Below are 26,927 nucleotides of genomic sequence, written 5' to 3'. Positions count from 1 at the left end.
GCATGTCCACTCTGGCCACAGCCTGGCCAGAACGACAGCCTCTTCCGGAGCGATACTTACTTCGTTATTGCGACGGCTATATCGTACACCGGCAGTCTTCGCTCCCGGAACAGGTACTTGCCCATATCGGTGAGGGCGGCCGCCGAATCGATCGCGTCCCGGCCCACACGGTTCCGCTCCAGGTACGGCGTGGCGTCACGGCCCTGCAGAACGGTGAAGAGAAATGAGAAATGGTTAGTACGCCGGCTCATTACAAGCTACTACGATTGTACGAACTGTCAAACTGACAACCAAAATGAGATGGCGGCCAACTACTTGGCAACTTAGTAGCCGCTGACCAGGCCGCCTACGAATTGAATCCAAACAGGGAGAGTGAGAGAGCGCCCAGGACCGTGGTGCACGCTCGATGAAAGCTAACGAGCGCCAACCCGTCCATTGATGGCCTTGATGGGCTTATAATCGAAGCTTCCGTCGATACGGAAGTCCGCGTGCACTGTCCACACCGATGCCGCCGCCGCCACCGGGCTCAATCGATCATGACATAATGCATGCATCCGTCGTCGTCATCGTTGCCAACACCACCACCACCACCACCACCACCACTAGCCTCTCCCTCAGGAATCTTCTTTGTTGCATAAGCTTCGTCATTCCACATCCGGAGCCGCACGAATTACTTCATCTGTGGCAAGGCCACAACAGCAGCACCAAGAGGCCCCTTTCGCAAAGGTCCATTTCACGCGCGTCACGGGGCGAATCGTGACGACAAATACCAATTACTACCGCACGGACGCAACGTTCCTCATTCCATTTTCGAGGAAGTTGCACCAGTTGCAAGTGAAAGTAGCTCTGACAGGGGTCTCAGCCTCAGCTATTATCGAACGGCGGTGCCGAGCACGGTGTGTATGGCATATGCTTTAAGGCCTTTCGCGCATTGTCATGGATTCTGCATGTTAATGTGGTCCACCTTCTCCTTCTCTGTACGATTGCCCTTCGAAGGTCACTTTCGGACCAGGGGATGGGTCCGGCAAGAAGGTGAACGTGAAAGTGTCTCTCGAATGGTGGATTGGAAAAAAGGGGGACTCTGAAATAGAAAGCCCCTTCAGGGAGAGAGAGGTCTCTGGTCTGGTGTAGCACTCGGAGACTGCCAGATCGATGGGACTTCACGTGGAAACACAATCGGCCATGTTGCAGTCATTCTCGAGTCCCCCCCCTTGGACGATCGCGCACACTCCGACCAACAACCAACAACCGGCTGCTCGCGTGTTTTATGAATGGAATTCATTTGCATACGAAACACCTTTTTCGGTTGTCCGGCGGCCATTGGTGGTCCGACGGCGTCCGGAAGGAAGCGAGGGGGGACCGCGACGGGCCCGCTCCGACCACCGCAACAGGTGTTGTGGTGTGCAGATATGATCCACGATGATGGAGGAGTACGGCTGTGTGCGCGGAAGTTCCCGTGGCTCTGATGGAGTCTTGATCATGGTGTTGAGGGGTGGGCACCACCCAAAAAAACCAACAACACACACGAGCGAGCCTGTGGATGAGGGGGCTGAGGTCGCCAAAGACCTCCCCCGACGATGATGTCGCTCATGTGTGTGTCTGGCTGGCTGGCTGGCTGGCTGGCCGGCACGCCGGTTGACCTTCAACAGCCGTGCCGTGGTGACAGACGGATGGAGGGTGGCAGGGGCGAGATGGTAATTTTTTTTTGTTTGTTATCTACATCAACAAATTTAGACGATCCTTCTTCTTCTTCTTCATCTCTGTCTTCTTCTGGTTATAGACTCTTGCCTGTCTCGTTTCTCTGATCTCTGTTCGAACTCTTGCGAGTTTTTCGCTCGAGGTGAATGGCTGCTGCCGTCGCCGACAACGACGACGCCCTAAAACAGTCACCGCCCGGTCGCACTGACACTGACCGCACAGGTGGTGCTGTCTCTGTGGCAAACCGGAAAGACATTAAAACCGACCCGAACGAAGGGCAATAAAAGTCGCCAGCGCTTCCACAATCCCGGGAATACAACCGAACCGAGAACAAATGTGTGCGGGCGTAAACCCCAAGCACGTGATAGTCTGGGAGCCTTTCGTGACTCCCAGATCCAATCGGACGTTCTGGTAACACTATCAGCAGGGCTGGCTGTGCGACGGCGGCTGTCCGTATTTTGTAGCTCGATTTCAGCGAATTGTGAAAATGAGCTCATGGACCTGCCGGCCGGCAGCGGCAGTTTAGCGTTGGCAACTGGGCCATTCGATCGCCCCGAGAATTCCCTTTCCTGGTGTGAACGATCAGCATACTGATGAGAGCGGCCACCTCACAGCAGGAGGTGCGAGATGCTTTCATTAGAATAAATATGTACTACAGAAAAAAAGGGTCCCGGACGGTCGTTTGCATCAGAAAATGAAACTTGAAGAACACGGCGGGATTCGTCAGATCGTCGCAGTCCCTTCAGGCTGTCCGCATGTCATCATGATGGTGATGAGCATGGAACCAGTGTAGGTTTCTGGCTAGGGTTTTTGGTTTAACAAAACCCTTCATTAATCTGACTAAATATGTAGTTTTTGAACGGTCCTATTTTGCTTATATCTATCATAAGTCGAGATTACATAGCTTTTGAAGTCTATCCTACAACGCACTCATCAACAAATATTCTACTCGCCTAAGAAAATATTGGTTTAGGTCGTGATATCCTTCAAAAATAAAATAAAAAACAACCTAATTCTCGGACAGTAAAAATGGTAGTGGAATTGAATATTCTTCAGATTGTCCTACTTTTTTAATACCTAACTATAGGATTGCTTTTCTTTTCATGGTTTTCAAGATGATCTCATCGTCATTTCTTGATGATTTACCAGCATATGTATGTTAACCAAGAAGCTTTCATCCAATTTGTCCATTAGCATTAACAAGTTCCTGTTATCCTTTGGCTTATATCTTTTCTTCTGCGTTCTATTTGGTTTTAAAGGCTAGTGTTTTTTTTAACAACAGTGAAATGCGTATCTATTTCGTATCATGGCCAAATTATTGTACTAATCCGTAGTATTCAAAGAAACAGCGTGAGTATATGTAAAATTAAAGAAAAACGTTGAAGAAATACGTTGATAATAGAGTAAAAAGTAGCCATCAGAGATTGATAAAACTATAGTAAATGTAGGGCCTATATAGAAAAGACACTTGCATCCTTTGTATGAAGCAATACTCTAGATAATCCTACCCCTATCCTTAGGGAAAACGCTTCGAAACCATCTTTGCAAAACCATCAGTCCATCTCTGTCCTTAGAAGCAGATCGAAACTATTTCGAACAAAAGTAGTCAAAATATTTTTACAAAACATTTTTTTCTCGTTTAACTCGTCTCGTTCAAATTGGACTGGTTGTTGGATGCTTTACTTTTTTAAATAAAACTCAGCCTAATAAATAACAAGCCCTCAATTTGTTCGCCTGTTTAAAGCTCCCTTTGATTCACCGCACCGTCCCAATGTCCCGATTTCACGAACGGCGGTAGTTCCGACACATTTGCATGCCCTCTTGTAATTATGATTGTCCCTCTTATCTCCTCCACTTTATTCTCTCTCTCTCTCCACTCTACACTCTCCTCAAGGTTAATTTACTTGCGTCACGCCGAAACGCATTAAATTACCTACTGCAAAAGCCGGTTCCCGGTTGTGTGCTTGACCCTCTGCCCTTATTTCGAATCGTTGCCAGGGTAGGAATCAGGACGATCTCAGAGCAGGACGCAGAGCGGCCACAACGCAGCAACGATGAATAACAAACACCTCTCCTTCGCAATTACTTTGTTGCACTGCGGTGCAATTTTCTCCCGTTTCTCAGCGAAACGTTCTGTGATCACCATCCTGGGGGTGAAATCAATAAATTCCTCTCTCTCTCCTTCCGACACAGAAAGGACGCGCTTTGCGGCATCCATTGTTCAGCGGTTTTTGTGTCCTGCGCGTGCCAGCAGCCGCGGCTTCCACATCTGGTCACCGCCAAAAATAAAAAAGACGCAAAAGACACCCTCCTTACTCCCCTTTAAGAACCGTGGAACGGATAAGGGCAGACCGTGGCAGACGTCCAGGCAGCCCCGGGTTCCCGACCGAGAGCCGACACAACAATTTACGACCTATTCTCACGACATTTAGCGCTTATTGATAATTTATAGTTATCCGCTTAACCGATCTGCCTGTCTCTTCGTAATCGAAGGAAAACGAAGCACGCACCCCAGAACACCCCCCCCCCCCCCTCCGCGGGTGGTGGTGGAAAGGGTGGTGCCTTATCGGGACGGTCGACCACATCTTGCGCTCATGGCAACGCGATTGGTTTCGGTTTTTTTTTTCGGTGTCTTTCGGTCATGCGTGTGCGTGTCACACTGCTGCTGCTGCTGCTGCTGCTGCTGCTGTTTCTATTAGTTCTACTTCCTCCCGCGAGTCCGAGATGAAATACCGTTGATGGGTGCGTGCGTACGCGTGTGTGCGTCCAGTAAACGGGGCTGAGTGTCGTGGCGTAGTGTGCAAACAGACGAGACAAGTCGTCTCAACGTGCCTCGTCGACTGACATCATCGTCAGTCGCTGCTGTCGCTCGGCCACCTGACTGACAACAAGGGAAGCAACGAGGAGAGGAACGACGACGACGAGGACGACGAAAACATTGGAACAAACGGATGGCGGAACCGTGTGCCTTTGAAATGCTATCGTCACTCCGATCGTCCGCCTTCATCAACATCACCACCAGATCAGCACCATCACCATCTTCTCCTCCTTGTCTTAGCTATTTGTCTTCAGTTTTTCGGGGAGCCCCGTTCCGATCAGCGACTGATGATGATGATGATGATGATGATTGGCGGAATGAAATGACACCTGTTTTGCGGCCGCACGGTTAGAACGGTACCATCGGGCGATCGACCGATAGCACCCGCATAAAAGCGCTTGATCGCGACGAAGAAGCTGCAGCAGCTCGAGCTTGAGCGAAAAGGACCTCGCGATCGCACTCTTATCAAACCAACCTCGCAGCTAATCAACCAGCTAGCAATCGAGAGAGAGAGAGAGAGAAAGAGAGAGAAACACTCACTTGAAGGGTGAATGATGGAATCCATTTGCATATTCACATTAATTATGCGGAGCTCGGAGCGGCTCGATCGATTAATGAAGCGAAATCAGTTTGAGGAGGCGAGGACCTCGCAAAAAAAAATCCCCTCCCCGGGACGGGCGAATCGTCTTCCTCCTTTTTTTGGATTGCGGGGTTGAGGGGGGGGGGGGGGGTTTCGAAACGAAAGTTGCTTGATCAGTGACGTTGCTGCTCGCGATCACCCGCGGCTGGTTCATAAAAGAACGTGCGAAACGCGAGCATAAAATTGGAGTGCATCTTGCTCCGGGACGCGGGTTTCACGATCGGTTGCGAAAACGGAAAAGCAGCCCAACGCCCAAGAGTGAAAAGAAGGGCAAACTCCGTCGGCCTGCATGCCACCTCCTCCCTCCCTCCCCCCCACCTTGAAACGAGCGCACGTCCATATAAAATTGGGAAACATAATTTTAAGCGGAAACCAACGGCACTTTTTTGTCGATGCTCACGGGCCCCAAAAATCAGATCAGAAGCATGATCGGGGCGGGGATAAAGGGGTCATCATAAATTCTTGTGCGGCATGTGCGAACCACGGGCGAACGCGTGGCAGTAGAACTGGAATGCCGGCATTTCCGCAACCCAAGGCGATGTGCGGCGCTGTTTGTGTGCAATGAACTTTACGGCCACGTACACGGAGCTCAGGGCAACAGTCTTTGACTTCGGAGATGCCATTATTGTCCATCTGTCCGATGTTTGCGTGGTGGAAAGACAATGTCTTACCAAATTCCTTCCTCTCGATTGTCGCGAGGGAGAGAAAGAATGGAATTACTTAACCTAAACAGCTGGTAAGGGTGTTGGTCTGTTTGTTCCTTCGTCGTCGTCGCCACCGAAATCAAGGAGGAAACAATCGGGAGTTGGAATGGACAGTTTACGAGATTATCACCTCCATTCCTTTTTGCCCTTCAATGTTTCACTACCTTGGTATTGTTTTGCGCAGATTGCGCTCAGCTCTCAAGCCCGGTTCGAAGAGCATCCGGATCCGGAAAGAAAAGAACTCTCATTCTACGGACCACAAAACGCGAACTCTTCTCTTCTACAAATGATTTCCGCTGTCATCGCCGCACGCCCGTTGCCACCGGCCGTAAAATTATTCATACAAATAGTCTGATTAGGCAAACAAAAGACTTTGGAATGGAGCGGAAGCGACGAACCTTTGCTCGGAACAAGAACAATTCCTTCTTCCACGCTGGTTGGGTGCGTGCTGTGGCAAATTAGTGGGTGATGGTTCTTGTATGGAAAATAAATATCTCAGCCTAGCAGCAGCAGCAACAGCAGCAGCAGCAGAGGTGCCGCCAAAAACCTCGCGCAAACAGATCGTTAGCCTTGTCGCCCGCGGTGGTCGTCGGTCGCGCTGGTGCCAAAGTTTACGAGTGACGGAAATGAATACATTTCCTCGTACTCGGTGCCTCGGTCTATCTTAAGGTTTTTCGCGGTGCAAGAGAGAGAGAGAGAGGAAGGGAGAGACGCTACATGTGAAACAGTTTAGCGAACGCGCGCCTGCTCGAGATAACTCTCGATCATTTAAAAAAAAAAAAAACAGCCACCACCATTTCGAATACATTAGCGCGGCAAAAGCTAAGCGTTCGATCGAGAACCGTTTAGTCGCAGTCGCAGCGAGCGAACCGGGCGTTTTGCGGCGTTATCCGTGTCCCAAGTGACGCGGTCCGCCAAGAGTGACGAGGTGAGCGATAGCGCTGCGAAAAACGGTGTGCCGGTCAACCGATCTAACCCAGATCGGATGCGATTAGATATCGACCGGACGCAGAGAGCACCGTAGAGAGCACCACGGAGTTGCAACGTTGCGGTTGTGTCGGGCTGCGGGCTGATTTTTTCGGGCCGAATATGCTCTATGGATATGCTAATGCGTCTACGCAGTTGATGTTGTTGCTGTTGTTGCTGTTTGTGGCTCATAAAAATGTATCCAATTTTACGATCCGCACCGGGCCACGGAAATTAGTTCCAAATTGGCCACGCTGCTGCTGCTACTAACGGGGTGGTTGTTAAGGACCGTAGCACAATAACCGAATGATTGATTTTTTTTCGTCATCGCAAAAATGGAAAAAAAAACAAATAATCCTCGCTGGTATTAAGTTTAGCTTGTAAGACACGCCTGCATTCGTCACTTGGCGATCACACTGATCTTCAGCAGTGCCACGGGGGGATGGAAGTTCACCCAATGATTCTGCAACGCGTCTATAATTGCGTTTATTGGACCAGTTCAGGACCACAAACTGTTAACAAAAAAAAAAAAAAGAAACGCGCGATCGTGTGATCATGACAGCTTAAAACCGTCGTTCCGACACAAATGTCACCGCGCGTCCGATCGACCATTTTTCGCAAGACCTTAATTCAATTAATGGGGCGCTCATTTCGGGCGGGTGCCATAACGCTATTTTACAACGCCCGCCAATTCCGGGGATTTACAGCGCTTCGCGAGCATTGCATCAGTGTTCGCCCGTTCGCAAAATCAGGGCGCGATACGCGTGGAACAACCTTTTGTGCATGTCGGCCACAGGCGCAGACCAAAAGGCCAGGTCGGAGAAGGAGTCAAGGACAAAGCTGGTGGACGCGGGGGGACACTAGAAAGTAGAATGCGATCCGATCGTGCGATGAGGTAATAGGCGGCTCCACCTTATCGGTACCCTTCTCCCCCGGGGTCGGAACAACCGCAATATTCGCCTTCCCGACCTGGCCTGGAAGTGATTTTGTTTCTCATTTCTTCACAAGACACCAAGATAGGAAGCGTAACATCCGGTCCCCGGACGCCGGGAAGTGCTTTCCTAGTGCTGCACTCATTTCGCATGATGTTGCACTATCACGATCACAATTTTTAGTTCGCCCTCTTGTGATGACAAAAAAAAGGGAAAATGCTGAGGCCTTGATGACGTGCCGATCCCGACGCCGCTCGCGTTGCATAAGACCGACCATCGAGCGGGAATCGATCATCGAAACGGATTCTGTCCCTTCCCGAGAGTGCATCCGTCAGCCCGAACACTGACTCTGACCGATTGGCGTCATTTCCTAATCTGCTGCTGTCTCGTGTCGCGCAATACCGTTCATCGCGCACACATCCCGTTGCCCGTTACGGTAAAAATCTTAATTGAATCAACAATCGATACCCGCGGGGGGGGGGGGGGGGGGAGCGCTGTCGACGGCTGCATGTAGGTCGCGTCACCCATTGGCGTTCCCTTTGGCTGCCAGCCAGCCGCCAACGGTTTGCCTTCACTAATTAGTGAGTGGCCACCACCGGGCAATCGCAGAAAGGTCAAACAATGGGCAAACTAAAGCATCCCGCGAGCGCTCGCAGATGTTGCAACCTGTTGTTAATGGTGTTCGGACGCACCAGCACGCGCGGGCGCACACAGAGAGAGAGAGAGAGGGCTGCTGGCATGTTGCCCTTTTATGTAGCAACACTTCGTCTTCGGCCGCATCAACCGGCGATCTCCGGAGGAACGGTTTCTGGTGTGTGCTGAAGACGCAACACCGGGAATCGATTTGTCGAAAAGTTAATTGAAAAAACAACAAAGCGGAGCCAATCCGTTCAAAATGTCAATCGTAGATGTAGATTACTTCATCAGCTGCATCCCGGGGATCAATAAAATGTGTTCAAAATTGAGAAAAACTGCGATTCTTTCGCTTGAATTGCAAAAACAAACTCGTTCCTCTGCTTGCAATGCACTAAGGAATTAAGACCGGAAACGATTGTTTATTGAGAAAGAGAACGAAACATCGTATTCCCCCTTCCGAATGGCGCACAACAAGTGTGATAATGTTATGGTAATTGTCACTGACGGCGCGGTGACGAGCTGGTGATCGATCGCCCCGATGATTGAGGACGATCAGGATGATTAAGACGTAATGATGGTGCCGGTTAATGTTAATGTGCTGAGAGCACGTGCCAGTACCAGGGAGTTAAGGCGATCCTCAGCACGTGCATGAGCGATCGAAGCGACAATTAGTTGCTCGCTGCTGATTGCTGTTCTCGATCGTCGATCGTCGATCGTGAATTGCTTCTATATTTAACCACGGGAGCAAACGAGCTTCAAACGTGACCCCAGAGTTCATTAGAATTAAAAACATTCGCTTCCAAACCAGATCGCACGCACGCACGCGTGATCGCGACTTCTTTGGAAGGCACCCAGAACGTGGCGTGAGTGACAAACTGTCAATCATCTCGAGCAGCAACGCATATCGCATCTCCAAGAGTGCATCTTTGTGTCTGCACTGAACGATCGCACCTGCGATCGTACCGAGACCGAGTTCGTCGCCTGATGCACCTTGACATCGGAATTCGGGAAAGAGAGCTGGACAAACACACTGGCACTGGCAGTGCGCTGAGAAGGCGCGAGCTGTTTGCTCATTACCGGACCGATCATCATTGTTTAACAAGCTCTAAAGGTTACCGATCAACCGGCATCAGCAACAGCTGCTACGATCGTCGTTGTCGACGTCGACGACAAACAGATGATGCCGAGGAGTCGGCCACAACAAGCGACGAACTCCCCCCTACGCCGGGGGACACTTTATTCCAGAGATGATGACATTCTTGGGCTCGCGAATTTCACGATGAACCACCTAGCCAGCCAGCCAGCCAGCCAGCCAGCCAGCGAGACGCGATACACGCTGTTGTCGAGGATCGAGTTGGTGGTTTTTTTTTTGGTCTTTGGTTGAAATTTTAGGAATCCGCTGGACAGTTCGCCGCCGCCGCCGCCGCCAATGGTTCGGGTTCGCTCGCTTGGCAAAAGAAGGAAACCGGTCAGGATCCACGAGCCGGGCTGGCCGAGAACTGGCCAGAACTAGACAAACGGGTATGCTAATTTGCACTTCGAGGCACACACAAACACGCGCACACAGCCGACAGAGATATGGAGAGACGATGGGGTGATGGTGTGCTGATCCAGCCAACTGGTCGTCGTCGTCGTCGTCACCGCCACTTGAGACTCATCTTCGCATTCGATTCGCAGCGCAAAGCAGCGACGAACAGGCGCAAAAATCGGTGAGAAAGATGTGGAAGTGGAGGTGCGGAGGGAAAGCGACAAAAAAGCGGCATCGAAAAAAAATAAAGGGTGGAAGAAGAAAACATGAAAGACGAAAGGCATAAAACTGTAGTTTATGTCGCGCTGCTCTCGTCCAGTTGGGTGCGTGCGTTGCTTGGTGGCCAGATGGGCTGGACCGACCCCGGCCTGTCGGCCAGCCGGTCTATCGGGGCTCGGGATTTTCGATTTTTGGGGCTGAGGATTTTTTTTTTCTGGCCCACGCCACTAGCGAGACATGAGATCAGGTGGATCATCAGATCAGATCAGATCAGATCGTGGTAGTCGTCGTCGTCGTTGTGGTCTGTGAATCACCCACCAACCAGCTGCACACAATCTGCTGCTTGCGGTGACAATGTTTTATGCTCTTCGCCACATACAAACACCCGCATCATAATATACGTGAGAGAGAAAGAGAGAAGTAATAAGGTCACTCTTGCTTGGCTTGCGAGCGGGTGCCATTTGCTGGCCGGGAGTTTGGACTTGAACCTTGAAATGACATCGCCCTGACATGCTGATGCGTGACATTCACAGACGACACAGCATGCTGACCACCACCTGCCACACAGGTTGGTGATGATGCTGTCGGAATGTAGATCATTCCACGTGCGCATGTTTGGTGAAAGGAGAAGGTGTAGCGGTCAGGGGGCACACATTGGCGGTGCGTGGCGTGCATGCGCATGCATGGGTTGCATGCGTGGAAAGGTTACCAACAGCGTTTGCATACGGCGAGCATTCACCCAGCCGGGGGGGAAGCTGCTGGTGATGATGAAATCGGTGATCGTCGGTGGCATTTCGCCTCCTTTTGGTTGCTTGGTTGCTGACGTTGATGAGCGCGTATCAGCAGATCAGCGTGAGGAGGAGGCTAAAGGTCCGTTCTGGGCGCTCTGTCTGTGGTGCAATACCTGAAAGTGATCCTCGCATGTGTGGCATGTGATCGTTTCAAGGTCTTTCGCTGGCTCGTCATCTCGTGTCAAGTCTGTGAGTTTTTCTTTGTTTTTCCTCGGAGACGGAGACGTCACTTGCTGCACCGAAGGATTCCCACGGATTAAAAGGTACACTGGGGGGGTTCGAGTGGTTTTATCATCGCTACGGATGTCTACAGAGCGATCAGTGAGTGCGTGACTCACCTTTTAACATCAAAGATCAAGCGACGAACCTGCGTGCAAACGTTTGTGAGGACAAGTGTGCGTACAAAGATCACATTCCAGTTCCAAGTACGGATTCTGCAACGCAGTCAGCAAATGCGAAAATATACGATCATGGCATCGATTGCAGCACGAAAAAAAAAACCAACCACTACGCTAAACACCGAAGAGTCGTTCGGTAACCCGAGCGCAACCTTGACTGAGCATCAGCAATTCAGCGAGCTTCACCTCATTGATGATGATGACGCTGATGATGGCAGCAGTTGCAGTTGACCGGCGGCCAGGCAGTTGGTCAGGTGTTGATTAATTGCAAAACGCTCCCATTAGTGTCATGTCGGCTTCAGAGCGCGCGCGGTGCGGTGCGTGGGCATTCGGAGCAAAAAAAAACGTGAACCTGATGTGAGTGAGTGTTCGCTTCGCAGTGGAAGTGGAAGTAACGTGAACACATGGTTGTGGTGATCGGAACAACGTGTTAGTGCTCCAACATCTTGGAATCGGTGCACAACACGGGGTGGAAGTATGCATCCTTCGAGATGCCCCTGAATTGATGAGCCAACCCCCCCCCCCGCGGTTGGTGGTGCAGATGCATGGAATGCTGGCCAGCATTTAGGCCAATCGGTCTCTCTGGCATCACGGGACCATTAATCAACCGCGGACACCGTTCGATGCCGAATCGGATCCGATGATCGGTCGGTCGCGATCATTAACGCGATCGATGCAATGGGAATGTCAAGTCCAGTCCGTCCGGGCAGGTGACTGCTACCATCATGCGTGATTTCTGCACGTTTGGTGGGAATCCCGCAATCTGGAGGACACCCGAACGATCGTTCTGATGATCATGATGCTCCCGGTACGGCATGATACCTGACGAAAGCAATAAAAAGCTCGAAGGGCACTTTCGGTCCTTTTTATTCGCAATTGGCGAATGGTCCACCAGAAAAGGTGAAGGATTTTGGAGCATCCTTTGCAGCAGTCGGGTACAATCACCGAGTTCGTCAGATCGTTTTCGTCTGATCATGTGATGTCGTTGTTGATGTGGCCGATGTTTGCCCTCCGGTTAGGGTTGATTTTTCTTTCCAAGATCGATCATGATAAGGCATGGTTGCATCCAAAATAAAAGCTCACACTCCCTCGGAACATCGCTGGATAATTGGCGCGATGATTTTTGTCCGGCCTGCCACTCAGTTTGGCCTTCGGTTCGAATGTAGCAATGTGCACGGGACATGGCTCATTATATGGCTCTTAAGACCACTTTACGACACCTCGACTGGCGCATCCAATCCCCCCCCCCCCCCCCCCTTTGACCCCTCTCAACCCTAAAAACCGGACACGGACCACCGGGGGCCGGGGTCGCCAGTTTATAAATACTCCCCGATTGCCTAAAGGCCTCACCGGTCCATCGGTGATCAGCGAGAGATTGCAACTTCAAATGGGCGCCCGCCAAAAGGCCGTCGCTCGCGTTGCAGTTGCGACCGTGCGCGGATTTACCTTTTTGACAGATGGACTAATCGCTCAACCCCTCCGTCTCCATTACACGCTCTGATGTCCAGCAGAACAGCGTCGATTGGTGGTGGTGGTGGTGGCGTCGGACAGAGACCGGAGACCGGCCCGTCACTTGCCGTTACATCTTCACGGTGGCGGCGGCGACGACATTGGAAGCGAGTCGAAGCGCGCGATTTGATGGATGATGAGTCAAGTCACTGTGCGCGCGAGCGCGCCCGCGATCGCGAGGATCTATCTCCGGTTGCGTAACAGCTTGACCGTTGCTCGATCTCGAACTGTTGCGAAGCGAAAGATGTCAATTTCGCCTTCAGAAACTCGGAGCTTCACTCTTCAAATGTCAGTGCTGCTAAATCCGTTTGCTGGGTTCACCGCCGGATTGCCCCCGGAGCGTTTATTTTTAGCGAGTGATGAGTTTTCGGCGCTATTTTCGAGGTGTTCGTTTTGTTTTTTTTTTCTCTCAGATTCTAGCCGAGCCGCGAGTTAATTTGCTTAGGCAGAGGGGCCACGTTCGTGCCGTTTCGTTAATTGGACAGCGAAAGCGTCTCTGGCACGCAACGTACCTCGCATGCTCATGCTCGAGATGGAGCAGCGTGGAGTTGGTTTGAAGGTAATTATTTCGTCACCCAATTGGCCGGAATCGATGGAAGCGGGATCGTTAAGGAGCCAGCGTGGGACGTGTTCAGGTCTTAATTCGATTTGCGTTTCACCTCGTCGGCGATCGTCACAAAGTGATCTTTGGTGTTTAAAAATAGTGAAAAAGACATCTCTTGCTACACAACAACATACAGAGACACAAAGTTGATCACTCTCTGCGATCGTTCTCTGCTGCGATTCACTTCATGCGTTAAGCACCACGATCACCCTAAGATGGTGATTCCGAAAATGCAATTTACGCAACCAACATTCGATCGTTCGACACTCAATCGGGTGATGGAACAGATCGCCTCAAACCGTCATCGTGTGCCATTAAATTTCAAAATAAAAAAGTTCTCTCTCTCTCTCGGTCGCCAGTAGTACAGTGCCTGGTCGATGGTCGAGACGATGTAAATGATGGCAATTAACAAGACCGCAAAGGGAAGGTCAATACACACGAAGTAAATCGATTAATTCCCCCTTCAAACGATTTGGTTGATCTTCTTGGACTCTCTGCACGTTCGCAAATCGCACTTACCCGCGAGATGATGATACCGGCGATGCTGATGCGTATTTTCGGTCCCTTCAGCAACCGGTAGCGCAGATCGACGCCATTCCAGAAGGAGACAAAGTACCGCTTGACCTGCACATTGTCACCGCCGTGCAGCCGGTAACCGTCGTAGTCGACGATCACCAGTATCTCGGGGTAGATGGTCCGATCGAGCGCTCGCGAACTCTTGTAGTACGCCTGGGGGCTGCGCTTCGATCGAAACCGCTTCTGTAGGCGGTCCGGCTCCATGAATGCTGCGTGAGGGGAAGGGGAGAGAAAGGTAGAGAAGGTTTGTATTAGGCTCTGATCTTTGGGGCGTTTTGCAGTCCTCACTGGGAGTGTCGCTTCGGTAGATTCGCTTACCGTAATCACTGAACTGATCGTTGTGCGGTTCGTCGTGCGTTTTGCGCTTATAGATTACATGATGAACACTTCCATCCTCCTCGTCCTGGGAGACCTCGGTTGGCACTGGCTTTATCACTAACTCGTGACCTATACTTCCCTCCTGTAGAAACGAAAAGAAACGAAAAGAAACGAGAAGAAGCAGCGCGTTAGAAAGTCATTCGAATGGTGATCGTTTGTTTGTATGTCTGAGTAAGGGCCACTACTAATGCTACTAGAAACACGGAGTAACGGAGCTACTCTCCAAGTCTTGAGTCACTTGAAGGTCTCCCCAAAATGGATGACCTCGTCCCGTCTCAACGGAACGGAGGGACAGGTGAGTGTTTCAAGTAAAACATGCAAACGTAAACATGACCACGAAAGTGATTCCACAACACGCACCACGCAGCCAAAGGTTAATGGACGCAATGGACGAGTCTTGGCACTTGGGCACTTGGGTGTCTCATGCGCGTGGCGGTCCAGCGCATCCGGCGCATTACGCAGTGCGCATGCGCCGTTTGGCCTTTTGTGACCTGCGAGCGCGCGCAACGACACGAGCCGAGTGGTTTGACAGTAGAATTTACGGGTTTTCCTACCATTTCGAGTCGAGTCCACAAATTAACAAAATGGTACTCATCGTCGTGGTGGAGAGAGGATCGTCGTAGTTGATGAACTAAAGAGTGATCGTTCCGTTGAGTAGAGGGTATATAGAGGCGTGTGTACAAGATGTACAACTAGTATAGTGTAATAAATATTTTAATTGCTTTTGATACAGAATGCAGAAAGGTACCTGTATCGGTAACGCAACAGTGACACATTCAAGGCCAATCAACGTGATGTCAACACGATCCCGACGATCCAACCGATGATACGATTCACGTAACTCGACGAAACCCCGCTGAACCCGTTGGAGTGTCAATTGGAAGATGCGATAAAAAGCATAACATCGCCGCCAGGCAGCCAGCCAGCCAGCCTTGACCGCAATCCACCGGGAAGACCCCGCGGGGTCTCCCAACCGAAGATGCTTCGAAAGCGTATTGACCTTCGCCAACGTCAAATCCAATCGTCGGGCACATCATCCCACGGAATAGCTTCTCCTAATTTACACCTCAGACCACCTCAATCCAGGTGGCGACGTGGGCTCGATGGGACCAGGTGCTGCGAGATGAAATTTCGAAAAGCGCATCCCGCCATCCGCCATGAAGGTGCAGCAGTTTGGATCGAAATCGATCCACGGAACCAGCTCATCCAGAGCGTTATATAATGAGCGTACAGGCAGCCAGGCCAGCGTGCAGGTTGGTCAGTGGGTCAGTGTGGCTGCGACTGAGGTAGACCACTTCTAGTGTCGCGTGCGCCAACCCGTGTCCTTGCCCAGCCGCCTGACCTGGATCAACTGGCTGAATTGCGCCAGACAAAGGAGGGGAGCTGTTTCTAGATCGGATTGGCGGATATTAGTCCATCGTGTAGCGCCACCGCACGCGGTGGAGAGCTGTGTGGAAGGTGTGAAATAGGAACGGGTCCCACGGGGCAGCATCAACCCTCGGCTGTGCTCGGGGATTATCTAATATGGTGCTGGGGTTTACATTTGGGATGCATTTCACTACATCTAGCTGTGTGTGGCAACTGGTCCGAGATGTTTCGAGCCACTAATCTCACGCGGAATGGGGCCATTTGGTACAATCGAGTTGCATTAAGCATGCATCTTCCACAAAAGGAACCCCCGATGGTGGCCTGAAGTGTGAACAAATGCATCTACGAATGAATCGCCTTGTTCCATTGACCAACAAATGGAGAGAGCAGTAGTCAGAGTAGTAGCAATAGTAGCAGCAGCAGCAGCAAAAGTGGTGCTGTAGGTTTTCATCACGCAAGGGATCTTCCAAAAGTATAAAAGGTCCCCTTGTATATTGCGCAAAATCCCCCCGCAAGACGCCTCTAGACGCTGATTGACAGCTCGTCACCGCCACGCCACTGGTTCGAGTGCTTGTCACGGCTCCTAGCGTTCAGTACCGGAGGCCCGATGATGGATGGTGGTCAAGACGATTAGCCATCGCCAGGTCGCCAGTGGTTGACAGAAGAGTGACGAAACACATGACACGGTCGGTTCGCGGGATCTGATAAGCGTGCTGCAGCACCGTCCCCTGCTTGACCTAAACGCTTCGCGCCCTATGACAGACATCGTCCTCTTGGGACGCGTTGTACAACACCGTCCCAGCTTGCTAGTGATAAGAATCACCGTTGTCACGCGGAAAGAGCCAATACGCAATGGACTAATCACGCTCCACTCATCAAGTTGTCGGCAGGATGCATACACCGAATGCTTAGGCTGCCCTTAACACACTCCTCGGCCGCCTGCCTGCCATCTTCAATTTTCGGATTGATTGCTTCCGAAGCGAGCAGTAAGCTCATTACACCCGGCTAGACAACGCAATCAACTCCACGGAAGATGTTCCCGAACGATAAAGATGTTCTTTGCTTGATTAAATCAACGATCGGAATCTCACAAAAGCAAAAGGCGAGGCGCACACCTTCCTCTTCCTCTTCTGTCGAGGTGCTTTGTGTTTGCGTTTTGCGTATCGAAGCGCAAGTCAATCATTCGATCACCTGTCAAGTGCTGTGGAATACGGGCGATCGTGTGTTTGTGGTTGGTACCATAAAACAATCCACCAACCAAACAAACGCAAAGACCCTGACTTCCTACTTCTGTTACGGTCGGTGCGAATCGCCTAGCGAAGCGATTGATTGAGCCAAAGCAACAACTGAGTTGATTAGCGGCAGAACACGCAGATCGCGGTATGGACATTGTTATCCTGGCCAGTACTTCCCGCTGGTATTGTTTGCAATCTCCATTCCATCGCCGATTTGTGCTCAAGAAGCTCGCAAAGAGCTAGAGGATGCTCCAAGACGCATCAATCGTTTTGCCATGATCTTTGATCTCTTGCTGTCGATCGCTGGCATCCTGCTTTGGCCGGTGACGGTGCTAGTAGCACCGAAGCACTTCCTTATGGCGCTCCTTAAGTAGCAGGTGTGCTCATTGGCATCCCTTCGATGATGAGCCATAAGCGAAGGTGTTATGATACACACCGGGCACTCGAACAGCTTGTACACCAAACAAAGAGGATTCTACGAGCTTTGTGATGATGTTTTGGCATCTGGATTGGCAAGCCGACATGCCGGCACCTTGTTCCGACACAACTCTTCGACTGTCAGCCATGGCGGGTTGAAAGGGGACACAAAAAACGGGCCAAAATGTTAATCATGATTTTTGTGTGCTCCATCCACTACGACTTGCTCTTCTTCATCAACAACTGCCCGGGAGTGACGAGCACACAGGTACATTGCACTCCTCTACAGGCCGGTATCTAGGGAGCAGAGCGCGCGTAATGTGCATCGTGACCGCTAACCACAAATTATCTCTCCCTCGTGGCTGCTGGTACTGCTGCGAGCGAATGAACGAAAGTGAAACCGCCATCACGCCGGCGCCCAAGACCCCAACAGGAGGTGTACGTAGCGCGTGCGTAAGAAGTAGAAACACCGAACCGACGCCACCGAAGACGCGCCTCACGCGTTGGAGTAAATCACGAGAAAAAGAGAAAGGCCACCGGGCACATCTTCGCATCGCATGGGGAACCCCAAGCCAGCCGTGCCGCGAGCGACAAGGGGAAAGTGTGGTCGACGGCGCTCGAAGACCTTGAACCTTGGCGGAGGTATATTAACCCACAAAGTGGTTGGCTAGCCCCCCCGGCAGGGGAAGGCGCATCATCGCACCGACCGAGAGGACTCGATCGATCGTTCGATCGCGTTGTGGTTTGTGGCCAATTCCGTTGTTTTCAGAGAAGGCGACAGCGCAGCGTCGGTTGGAAAATTGATCTCGCGATGAATTATCGATCGCATCTTAATGCTAGGATAAGTCGTTATAATAATAACCTAGACCAAAAACGACGCAGATCGAGCGCCGGCTTTCAGACAACGACAACACGCTCCGCACACACAGCGGGACAACAGCGGCAACGTTCAACGAACCGTCACCATTCCACCGTCGTTATCGTCGGCGGTCTCCGGTTGCGTAAGAACAGCCCGACAAGCAAAAACAACGCTCACCCTGCCCCGAAACAACGAAATGGAGACAGACACACACGCACACACACATTCCGGTAGGCCAGGTTTTTGGCCCGTTGACCCGTTGGCCGCCGGCCATAACCTGGCCTCACCGACAAGAGCTTGCGAGGGGGCTCTCGGCTCTCTCTCTCTCTCTGTCTCTCCATATCTCGTGATCCCGTAGTGATGTGATGTTGGTTTCGAAGGTCCAAACCAAAACTTGACGAAAGCATCACCGATTATGTAGGTCCGGGGCCATATCCAGAGCAGCGCGCACTGGTCGAACTGGGTCGGCACGCAGCGGCTGCGGAGGCCACCCAGGAGTGCAGCGTGGTTGGAATGCGGTTAAAGGTGACCGTAGAGGTGGACATTCCTGTCTAAATCAGTTACGCAAAATTTGATTTGCATCGCCCATTTCTAGTGGTGCGATCGATCAGTCATCCGCCGTTTTCAATTAGCGGCTATCAACGGGTTTTGTGTTGATCGCGCGATCAATGAAATGTGAAACAATGTAAAGGACTTCATCATCCTGACTAATACAAGACAGTTAGAGCAACGCGAAACACATTGTTGGATGCGTATCGCTGGTAGCCTACTAATGAAAGGCTAGTGGGCGATTAATCACCGAAACACAATCACGATCACCACCAGCTAACCAAGCGGAACTCTTGATGCGAAGCCATTGATACCGATCACAGACGCGCTCGACGTGGCGTCGTGCCTAGAGGCGTGCTGTCGCCCTATCTTTTCTCAGTATCTCTAGTGCACTTCCTTCTGTTCTATGAGCGTGTATCTGTCTGCCGTGTGTACTGTGCGCTGCCGTCTCATCGCGAACCGTGCAGTCACGGCTTGAGGCAAGAGTGGCACTTCTCTAATAGCACTTCCTGCGCCACGAGATTCTAATGCACCGCAGGGTGCGATGCAATTCTGTGTCCGATTGTGTGCCCGTGCGGTGCAATTCCGTTGCGCAAATTGTTGCTGCTGCTGCTGCTGCTGCTGCTGCACTGTTGGTCACTCACGAGGAATGCCATTCGCATTCGCTCCGATCAGGGAGGAAGATGGTTAATTAATTAAACATTAGTCTCGCGGCTAGAAGCATAATCGCATCGCATGCTGCTCGCTCAGGCCACATTCTTGGCTCGATGGGCCCCGAGGACGCCCGGTGTATTTGCACGTCAGAGTCGGACCTAGCGGTACTTGGCGGGCCACGTCAAGCCGACCGATCTGCGCTCCGTGCTTGCTGATTGCTTATCCCTTTTCCGCTTGGCAGAAGCCACACACAACACACTTCTAGTGGTGTACAAGGACATCTGGGTGTGTTACTGTGGCGAGTTCTGAGTGTCAGCTCTATTCACCGGAACGGAACGGAACGGAACGGTGAGGGCCTGCGCATCAATCAGCTTGCATTTGAATAACCATTTGTTGACTGATTAGCATGGCTGAAGTGTGGTGGTCAGACAGGCGAGTAAATTCTTGCAACCCAAAGGGAACCAGCGAGTCATCTTTATCGCGTCCGAAAACAACAGTAGGTCATCTGGTTCTGGTATTCACTATATGCAATGTGCGTCGACATTTAAAAAAAAGGGAGTCCAGGCCTGTGGCAGTCCTCGCACAGATTATGATAGGTTTATAATTGTAGCATCCACCACTGCCGCATTCAGCTGCGAAAGGTCAGCAGTGACCGCGCTGGAGTGGGTTGCGTACATTGAAAGCGAATTAACCTCAAACTCAAGCGAAAGCAAATTCTGGCGCTGGCGCACATCACATCATCAACGTACAGCACACGTCTGCTCGTGCTCGTGTCTCCCCGGATTCATCACTAATTTCAGGCTGACCTTTCCCACGATTCGTTCCCCTTCCTCCCCCCCCCATATTCCAACCATCTGCTCATCTGCTCGCGTAAAGCGTACAGCAGCGTAGGATTGCAGGAGCTGCACGGGTATGCGAGGTGCGTGCGGGAATCACTTTCGATTAGCGTCGCATCGGGAACCTCTCGCTGAAGCTGTGTGTGCAAATCACATCGCACCGATTTCGACAGCTCGATCGATGAAATATGGATTTTAATCGATGGAATGGCGCACAGCGCAGCGCAGATGACGATCGTGGCCCCAGGCCTGGGGCCACGATCGCGCGCGAAAGGCTTCTGTGATCGAGCGCCGAGGGGCACAAACCCGGAGGAGCTTCCTGCGTTCAGGAGAGTGTCGTCATGGTGTGCCGTGATTCATTAGAATGTGTGCGCATGGTGGAGGCCTCGTGATCGGAATATTATAATTGGCGAACGTGGCCGAGGTACAGGATCTGCCATGGAGCGTTATTTTGCACGAAGGCTAGGACACGATTGGGACTTCGAAGACAGATCGAAGTAGCGGCCTCCTCCGCCGGCGAGCATGATTACGATCGCGCAAAATAGCATAAAACCATAGGCGACTCGCATGGTTGGCCTTTTGCTTTTTGTTTGCTTCGGTTCGATTGGCGCATCCGTGATCGTGATTGGATTATTAGAACGGTGGCATGGACGCTGGCCGTTCTACAGGCTGGTTCGTGGTTTAATTAACTCAAGGAACACAAGTGCGACCGATCGCAAATGTCCCGGATGATCAACAATTCATCAGCGTGACTGAAAGATGTTCCCAGGATCCCAGCGTAAGGATATCGTACGCTATGCTTTCCACTCCAAACCGACGCAGTGCTGATCATCTGCCTTTCACATCGCCTGCTCATTACTCACGATCACACCTCTGCTGCTCCTTCTTCTCGAGCGAGATTTATGGACAACAAAATGAAGGAAATAAATCAACAAAAATTAAACAGGCCGCCGTATGCGGCTGCGTAACCGCTGCGTTGCGAATTGCATTATCGCGCATCTGTTTCCACTCTTCCTCTTCCATCACCACAACCACCACAGGCCACGCCGTTCCAGAACTGCTCGTTCAGTGGGCTTCCTTTCTCCCTTTTAAAAACCACACGATCCGCGTGAGGTAATCTGCGTCTGCACATCGTGTTCGTAACAAGCGTGCGCCCCTCGATTTGTGTCACCCCTCGCCGGTGTTTTGGTGCCGGTGTTTTCCATCAACAATCTCACCTAGATTAGCGCGATACACTCCTACTCCTCCTACACTCCGCCACGAGCTGCGGTCGTCACCGGCACCGACGATACCGACCGACGAGCGATCATTAAATGTCCATTATTTGCGGTGTGCGATGCGGCGGTGGTGGTGGCGACGGAGAGGCAATGTTGGTTTTTGCTTAATTCCCAATTGCTCTGCCACCTCGTTACCGCATCCTTTATTTGGCGTGACGCGAGACTGGCTGAGAAAGTCGTCGCGCTGTTCGAAGAAAGGTTCCACTACCACGATCCATCCTCTGATCGTATGAGTGTAAGCGTAGCGAGAAAGAGGGATGTCACGATGATACTCCTCTCCCTGGACTGACGACGGAATCGTGTCCCGTGTCCAATTAAACCGATGACGACCGATGATACCATCCCGAGGCTTTTCCTTAAAAGGATAATGTGACACTTTTTGCGCTTCGTCCGATCAACGTTGTCATCGTGTCAGTACACAAATTGCGTTGGGTTACACGTTTTTAGCATAAAAACCCCTCTTCACGTCCAAACAAATGCTAAACGAACATACAGAACGCACAAAACAACACAAGCTGACGGGCAGTTGCGTAACGTACGCTCTCTGATCATTAAAATGGAGTACGCGAAAAGACCTACTAACCGAGTTGCGAGATCCGAGTGTGAGTTCCGCTTCACCAACACCCGTGGCCATAGACAGACAGACAGACCAGATGACGTACCCGGTTTGGAGACGCTCTGCCGTCGTCGCCATTGCCATTGCCTTGCGTTCGTGTTCGCCAATTGTTTCCCTTTTTATGCATCTGGAGCAGTTCGTGCTCTTGGATTAGCCATGCAGCTGGCACTGCCACGGAGCTGCGCGAAGGTGAAGAGTCTTCTGCCGCCAAGTCCACTCCTTGAGCGACTTGATTGACATGGTAGCGGCGGTGGAGTAACGCAGATCACGCGTACAACGTGCCGCGCATCTTGACTCAATTAACCTTTCGGAACGAAACCGCTAGCTAATTATTCAAACCTATTCGGGGGGGGCCCGCAAATGGAGTATTCATGTCCGAGGTCAATGCCGGAGTTCATCTACTGTTGCTGCTGCTGTTGCTCCGGTTGCTGAAGGCCAGTGATTGGCCGCAGTGACTGCTCGGTGTGCTCGGATATTTCGGACTACTCCACTGTATGCTAAGCCCAACTAATTACGGGCTCGTCTCGAGGGGCGAGGAAGATCGAATCTGGTGCATCGACGTCAGCGTGGACCCGAAAGGCCACCACACGGTGATGGCGACGAGTGTGGGAAAGTTGCCGTTTTGCATTTGCGTTCGTTCGGTCGAACAGGCCTGAGACCACCGCCTGAGACCGATGATTGAGCGATGGGTTTTGCGCGTTGATTGCGCGTTACGCACGTCAATGCAAGCGCGTTTGATGAGCGCTATAGGCATTGGCACGCTCAGAGGATCATTGTTAGCTTAGTTGTGGTGTGTGTGTCCGTGAACGATCACTTTGCTAGCGAGATCTCGCTAGCTTATTTGATTAACACTAGCCAGAGCTGCATGATCATCGACATCATGATCATGAATAGCAAATACTAGCTCGATGCCTTCTCTTCGTCAGCGAGTGGCTGCGACAAGTGTTCGGTGCTGTTGCGATAACAGAATGTAATAAATCCTTCACCTGCCACGAATCAGGGCACACCAACAAACAAGCATACACACGGCGTCTCTTACGAAATCGATCATTACATTCAATTACCGATCGGATCGGATCGATAGGTGCACCTTTCGCGAAATAGCAGGTGAATTATGTTGTATGTTATGGCAGGAAGAGCTGACTCGACAACCTCGCCCCGCCAGCCAGCCAGCCAGCTAGCGTACAAATTATGAACCGAGATGATTGGAAAATCAACCCCCCCCCGGTCTCGCTTGCAACACGGGAGTCACCATTAATCCAAAAATGGGGTACAGCCGAGACAGAGAGGGAGAGAGAGTGGGAGGCAAAAAAAAAACATGATCCCGAGTGCTAGTTTAGTCGCGGTCGCGCAGCACCATGTTGCGTCATGTTGTTCTGCCAGTGAGTGCACCAGATTATGCTGTTTCGCGTCACTCGATCGATCGTTCGTGCGTTCAATCGATCGATCGACCAGAGCGGAGCGGATCGACCTGACCGATTTATCTGAAACGCTTGGTCCCCTTGGTTGTCGTCGCTCCAGTTCCCGGCCCGGGCGGGTCCATTGCTTATGCTGCACCCGATAACCAGGCAACCAGGGAGGGGCCTTTGGTGGACCCCAAAGCGAGTACATCCGTGAGCGCAATTCCAGTTTGTCAGCCGGCTCGCTTCACCTTTCTGAGCTGAGATTTTTTTTCTACCTCAACCCACTTTATGCTTTTGATTTATATATTTGCCACCCCGTCGCGTGGTAGAAAGTGAAATGCAAGCCCATGAGACAAGCAGCCGTGGCCGTGGCAGCCAGGTGTTAATTAGTTTCAGCCAGCCATTTCTTCGAAATGCGTCGTCACAGCCGTTGGCCAGCAGCAGCCAGGTGTGGCGAGCTCATGGAGGCTTTTATGCTGGTGCGCTGGTGTACGCAACAATTCACGGTTGTATGCCAAAATTGAATTTCAAACTCTCCGACACCAGAGGAGGACCAGAGTGGAGTCGGAGTGGAGTTGATGCCGTTTGTGTTCGTGTTCGATGGAGATATCAGTTTTCTGTGACCGAGTGAGGCCCTACCCCGTGGCCGTTTGTTATCTAATGGTCGCATTAAATGGCCACCGAAGCAGCAGTAGCTTGCTGCCCAGCTGGATGTTGCGGGTTTTATAACTTTGCACCGCGTCTTTGCGTTTTGGATGGAATTTTATGAATTTTTAAAACCAGCGCCGTAGCGCCAACGTTCCCAGAGAGTGCAGTGTGTGTGGTGAGGGCGAAAGTGTGAACAGTGTTCAGTGCCAGGCCTGGCCTGGGTGGTGGATACGGACATCGCCCTTTGCCGGAGTGCGGTGGTGGTTAGAAATTAGAAGCAAAACATCCAACCGTTTCATCAGCATTTAATGAATTGGAATGATAAAAGACGTAACCGATGGCCAAAGGGCGCTAGAGACATTCCTTCCTTTCCTTTCCTTTCGCTTGAGCACGGTTGTTGGCTTCGAGTGCTTGATCTCCACTAATTCAACATCACAAGTGAGTTGTTGCGAGATATCAACCAAAGTTGACGTAATTTGGCATCCGGAATAATGGAATGATTTGCTAGGATAAGATATTCATTTTTGGGAATACACATTATATACCCGGCGAGGCAACGTACTAATATTGTGACATCGCGAGCAGCAGGAAAATCAACCGCGTATGATGTTCTAAAATATTATTAAGCGAAGCAACACTGGGATTCGAACAAAAATATCTTACTAAAAACCTGTTAACGAGAAGGATACCAAGGTGTTCGTATCTGAACAGGAACAGTGCCTGTCGTTGAAACTAAATCTGATAGCCAAAAGACGTTGAACCTAATGCACGAAAGATGATCAACGAGATGTTGAAGAAATTTAATCGACTACACAGTGAAGCAGCCATACATTAGGCCGCTGAACTATTTCCAGGAAATAAGGTCATCATTAAATCAGTTCTATTTCAATGAATAATGTACCAGGAAGCTGCTGATATGAAAAGACATTTGCAGCTATCAACCAAATACCAAAGTTCCCATCACAAATGAAGCAATAGTAACGAACTCGGAAATCTAAAGCGAAAAATTTCAGCCCAAACCCTTCCATTTGTTTGCAAATTTTCAAATAAACGGCCAACACGGTTCTTTTCAACTTAAACTCCTGAAGATGCAGTGGAAATTTAATTCTGAGACATCCTGATAATTCATCAATTTCCATTCTTATTCGGTCAATCAAGAACGCTGCCAATCGTTTTAAAACGCATATTGAAGAAATAGTAACTATGAACTATGATAAAGACATGAAATCAGCGCTGCATAAAATAGTCACCGCAGGTTGAGCAGCGGAGTATCTAACAGAACAGAATTATCTAAAGAGTATAAAAAATATCATCAAACCCTTAATGAAATTGTTGGCCTTGAAATGAACAACTCATTTTTCTGCATTTTGATATTAAAAATCCTGTTTGTAGCTTTGTTCAATCGAGAGCTACGCTATGCGTTGCAATTCCGGATTCCAAATGCCTCAAGCTCTACGCATGTGCCCACTACGTTGGTGTTCTGGTTATTTATCTAAAACAAAAACAGTGACCCGGAAACACCACAATCCATGTTTCATTATACAATCCAACGGTTCCTTGGCGATAAGGACTGGGTGGGGGCGACAAATGCCATTTTTCCGCTATCCAGTTCTCGATCAATCGATTTGATCTATCGATCGATTGGATCAACTTCATTTTGCACTTCAATTGACAAGCTGATCGATCGAACGCCGAGCTCCGAGAAGCGGAAAAAAACAAAACCGCTTCACTGTCCAACGAAACGGTATCCGGCATCAGTCGGCCAGCTGATCTGCCGCGATCCGCCAATGGCTGGCCAACGTCCGCCAGCGGATCCGTCGAAACCAACCGAAACCAATGTCACACACATTTGCCAGCGCGTCATCGCCGCCGGTATGATAATGATCTGGGTAAACTCGGTTGCTACACTCCGATGCCACGGTTGTCATCAAAACTGTGCCCCGTCTCGGTTCAAGTTCAGTGCTTGCTTGGTTGGTTGATTTGAAAATATGTAAGAAGCTGCCATGTTTGGTGCAAATGGAGTCGAGATGAATTATGAGAAGGGCGCACGGCACATACGCTTACATGTACGCCAACATTAATCAATGTCCGCACCGGTGACAACCGGAGAGCAATATCGATGGACGCATTGACGAGCGGAGTTAGAGAGAGAGAGAGAGCAGTGATTGGACACATACAGATCTTGTCCACACTATGGCCACGGTATATTGTAACCATTTTTTAACTGGCAGCCGATGAAGTCAGGCCAGTGCCTAGGATGGGGACACATTTTATGAAAATTGATTTTTTTTTCGTTCGTGCAATCGAGTCCTTCTTCGTGGAATCCTTGACTGACACAATGTATGGTAGCAGCAGCATTAAGCACGCCTCCGGTTAGGAGTATACCTATCGGTATGATTGATCGCCAGCAATTTTCATCTTTTCGAAGCAACCAAAGGGGCTCGTGGGTCTCGAACTCAAAGTTGGAAGAATAATGGCGATCAGTTGTGCAAATGGATGCCGTAGCCGCTGCTTGGTGCAAGGTGGTAAGAAGGGGCTGGCTGGTTCCAGGCTGGTTTCGTGGAGCACCGCGCGTTCTCCGTGGTGGGTGCGTGCTGGGTCGGCATGATCGCAAGGTCGGTCAGACTAACCCGAAGCCCTACCAGAGAGTCTGATCAGGCGATCAAGC

General features: G+C 50.8%; 1 protein-coding gene across 12 annotated transcripts in view; it reads right to left on the bottom strand.

Annotated features, from left to right (window-relative positions):
* Positions 1 to 26,927, bottom strand: part of LOC126576121 (venom metalloproteinase 3) — a 92,155-nt gene that overhangs the window by 12,098 nt on the left and 53,130 nt on the right. For all 12 annotated transcript variants that reach the window (XR_007608294.1, XR_007608295.1, XM_050237237.1 and 9 more), the window contains 3 exons: positions 14,338 to 14,479; positions 13,963 to 14,228; positions 61 to 203 (listed from right to left, as the gene is read on the bottom strand). Coding sequence is in view for 10 of the 12 variants with exons in the window: in XM_050237237.1 (XP_050093194.1) it covers positions 61 to 203; positions 13,963 to 14,228; positions 14,338 to 14,479 (551 nt within the window). In the remaining 2 variants the exon portion in view is untranslated. The remainder of the gene's footprint in view (positions 1 to 60; positions 204 to 13,962; positions 14,229 to 14,337; positions 14,480 to 26,927) is intronic.

Source organism: Anopheles aquasalis, chromosome 3 (genome assembly GCF_943734665.1).
Source record: "Anopheles aquasalis chromosome 3, idAnoAquaMG_Q_19, whole genome shotgun sequence".
Lineage (NCBI taxonomy): Eukaryota > Metazoa > Arthropoda > Insecta > Diptera > Culicidae > Anopheles > Anopheles aquasalis.
This window is presented reverse-complemented; position numbering and strand designations above follow the sequence as displayed.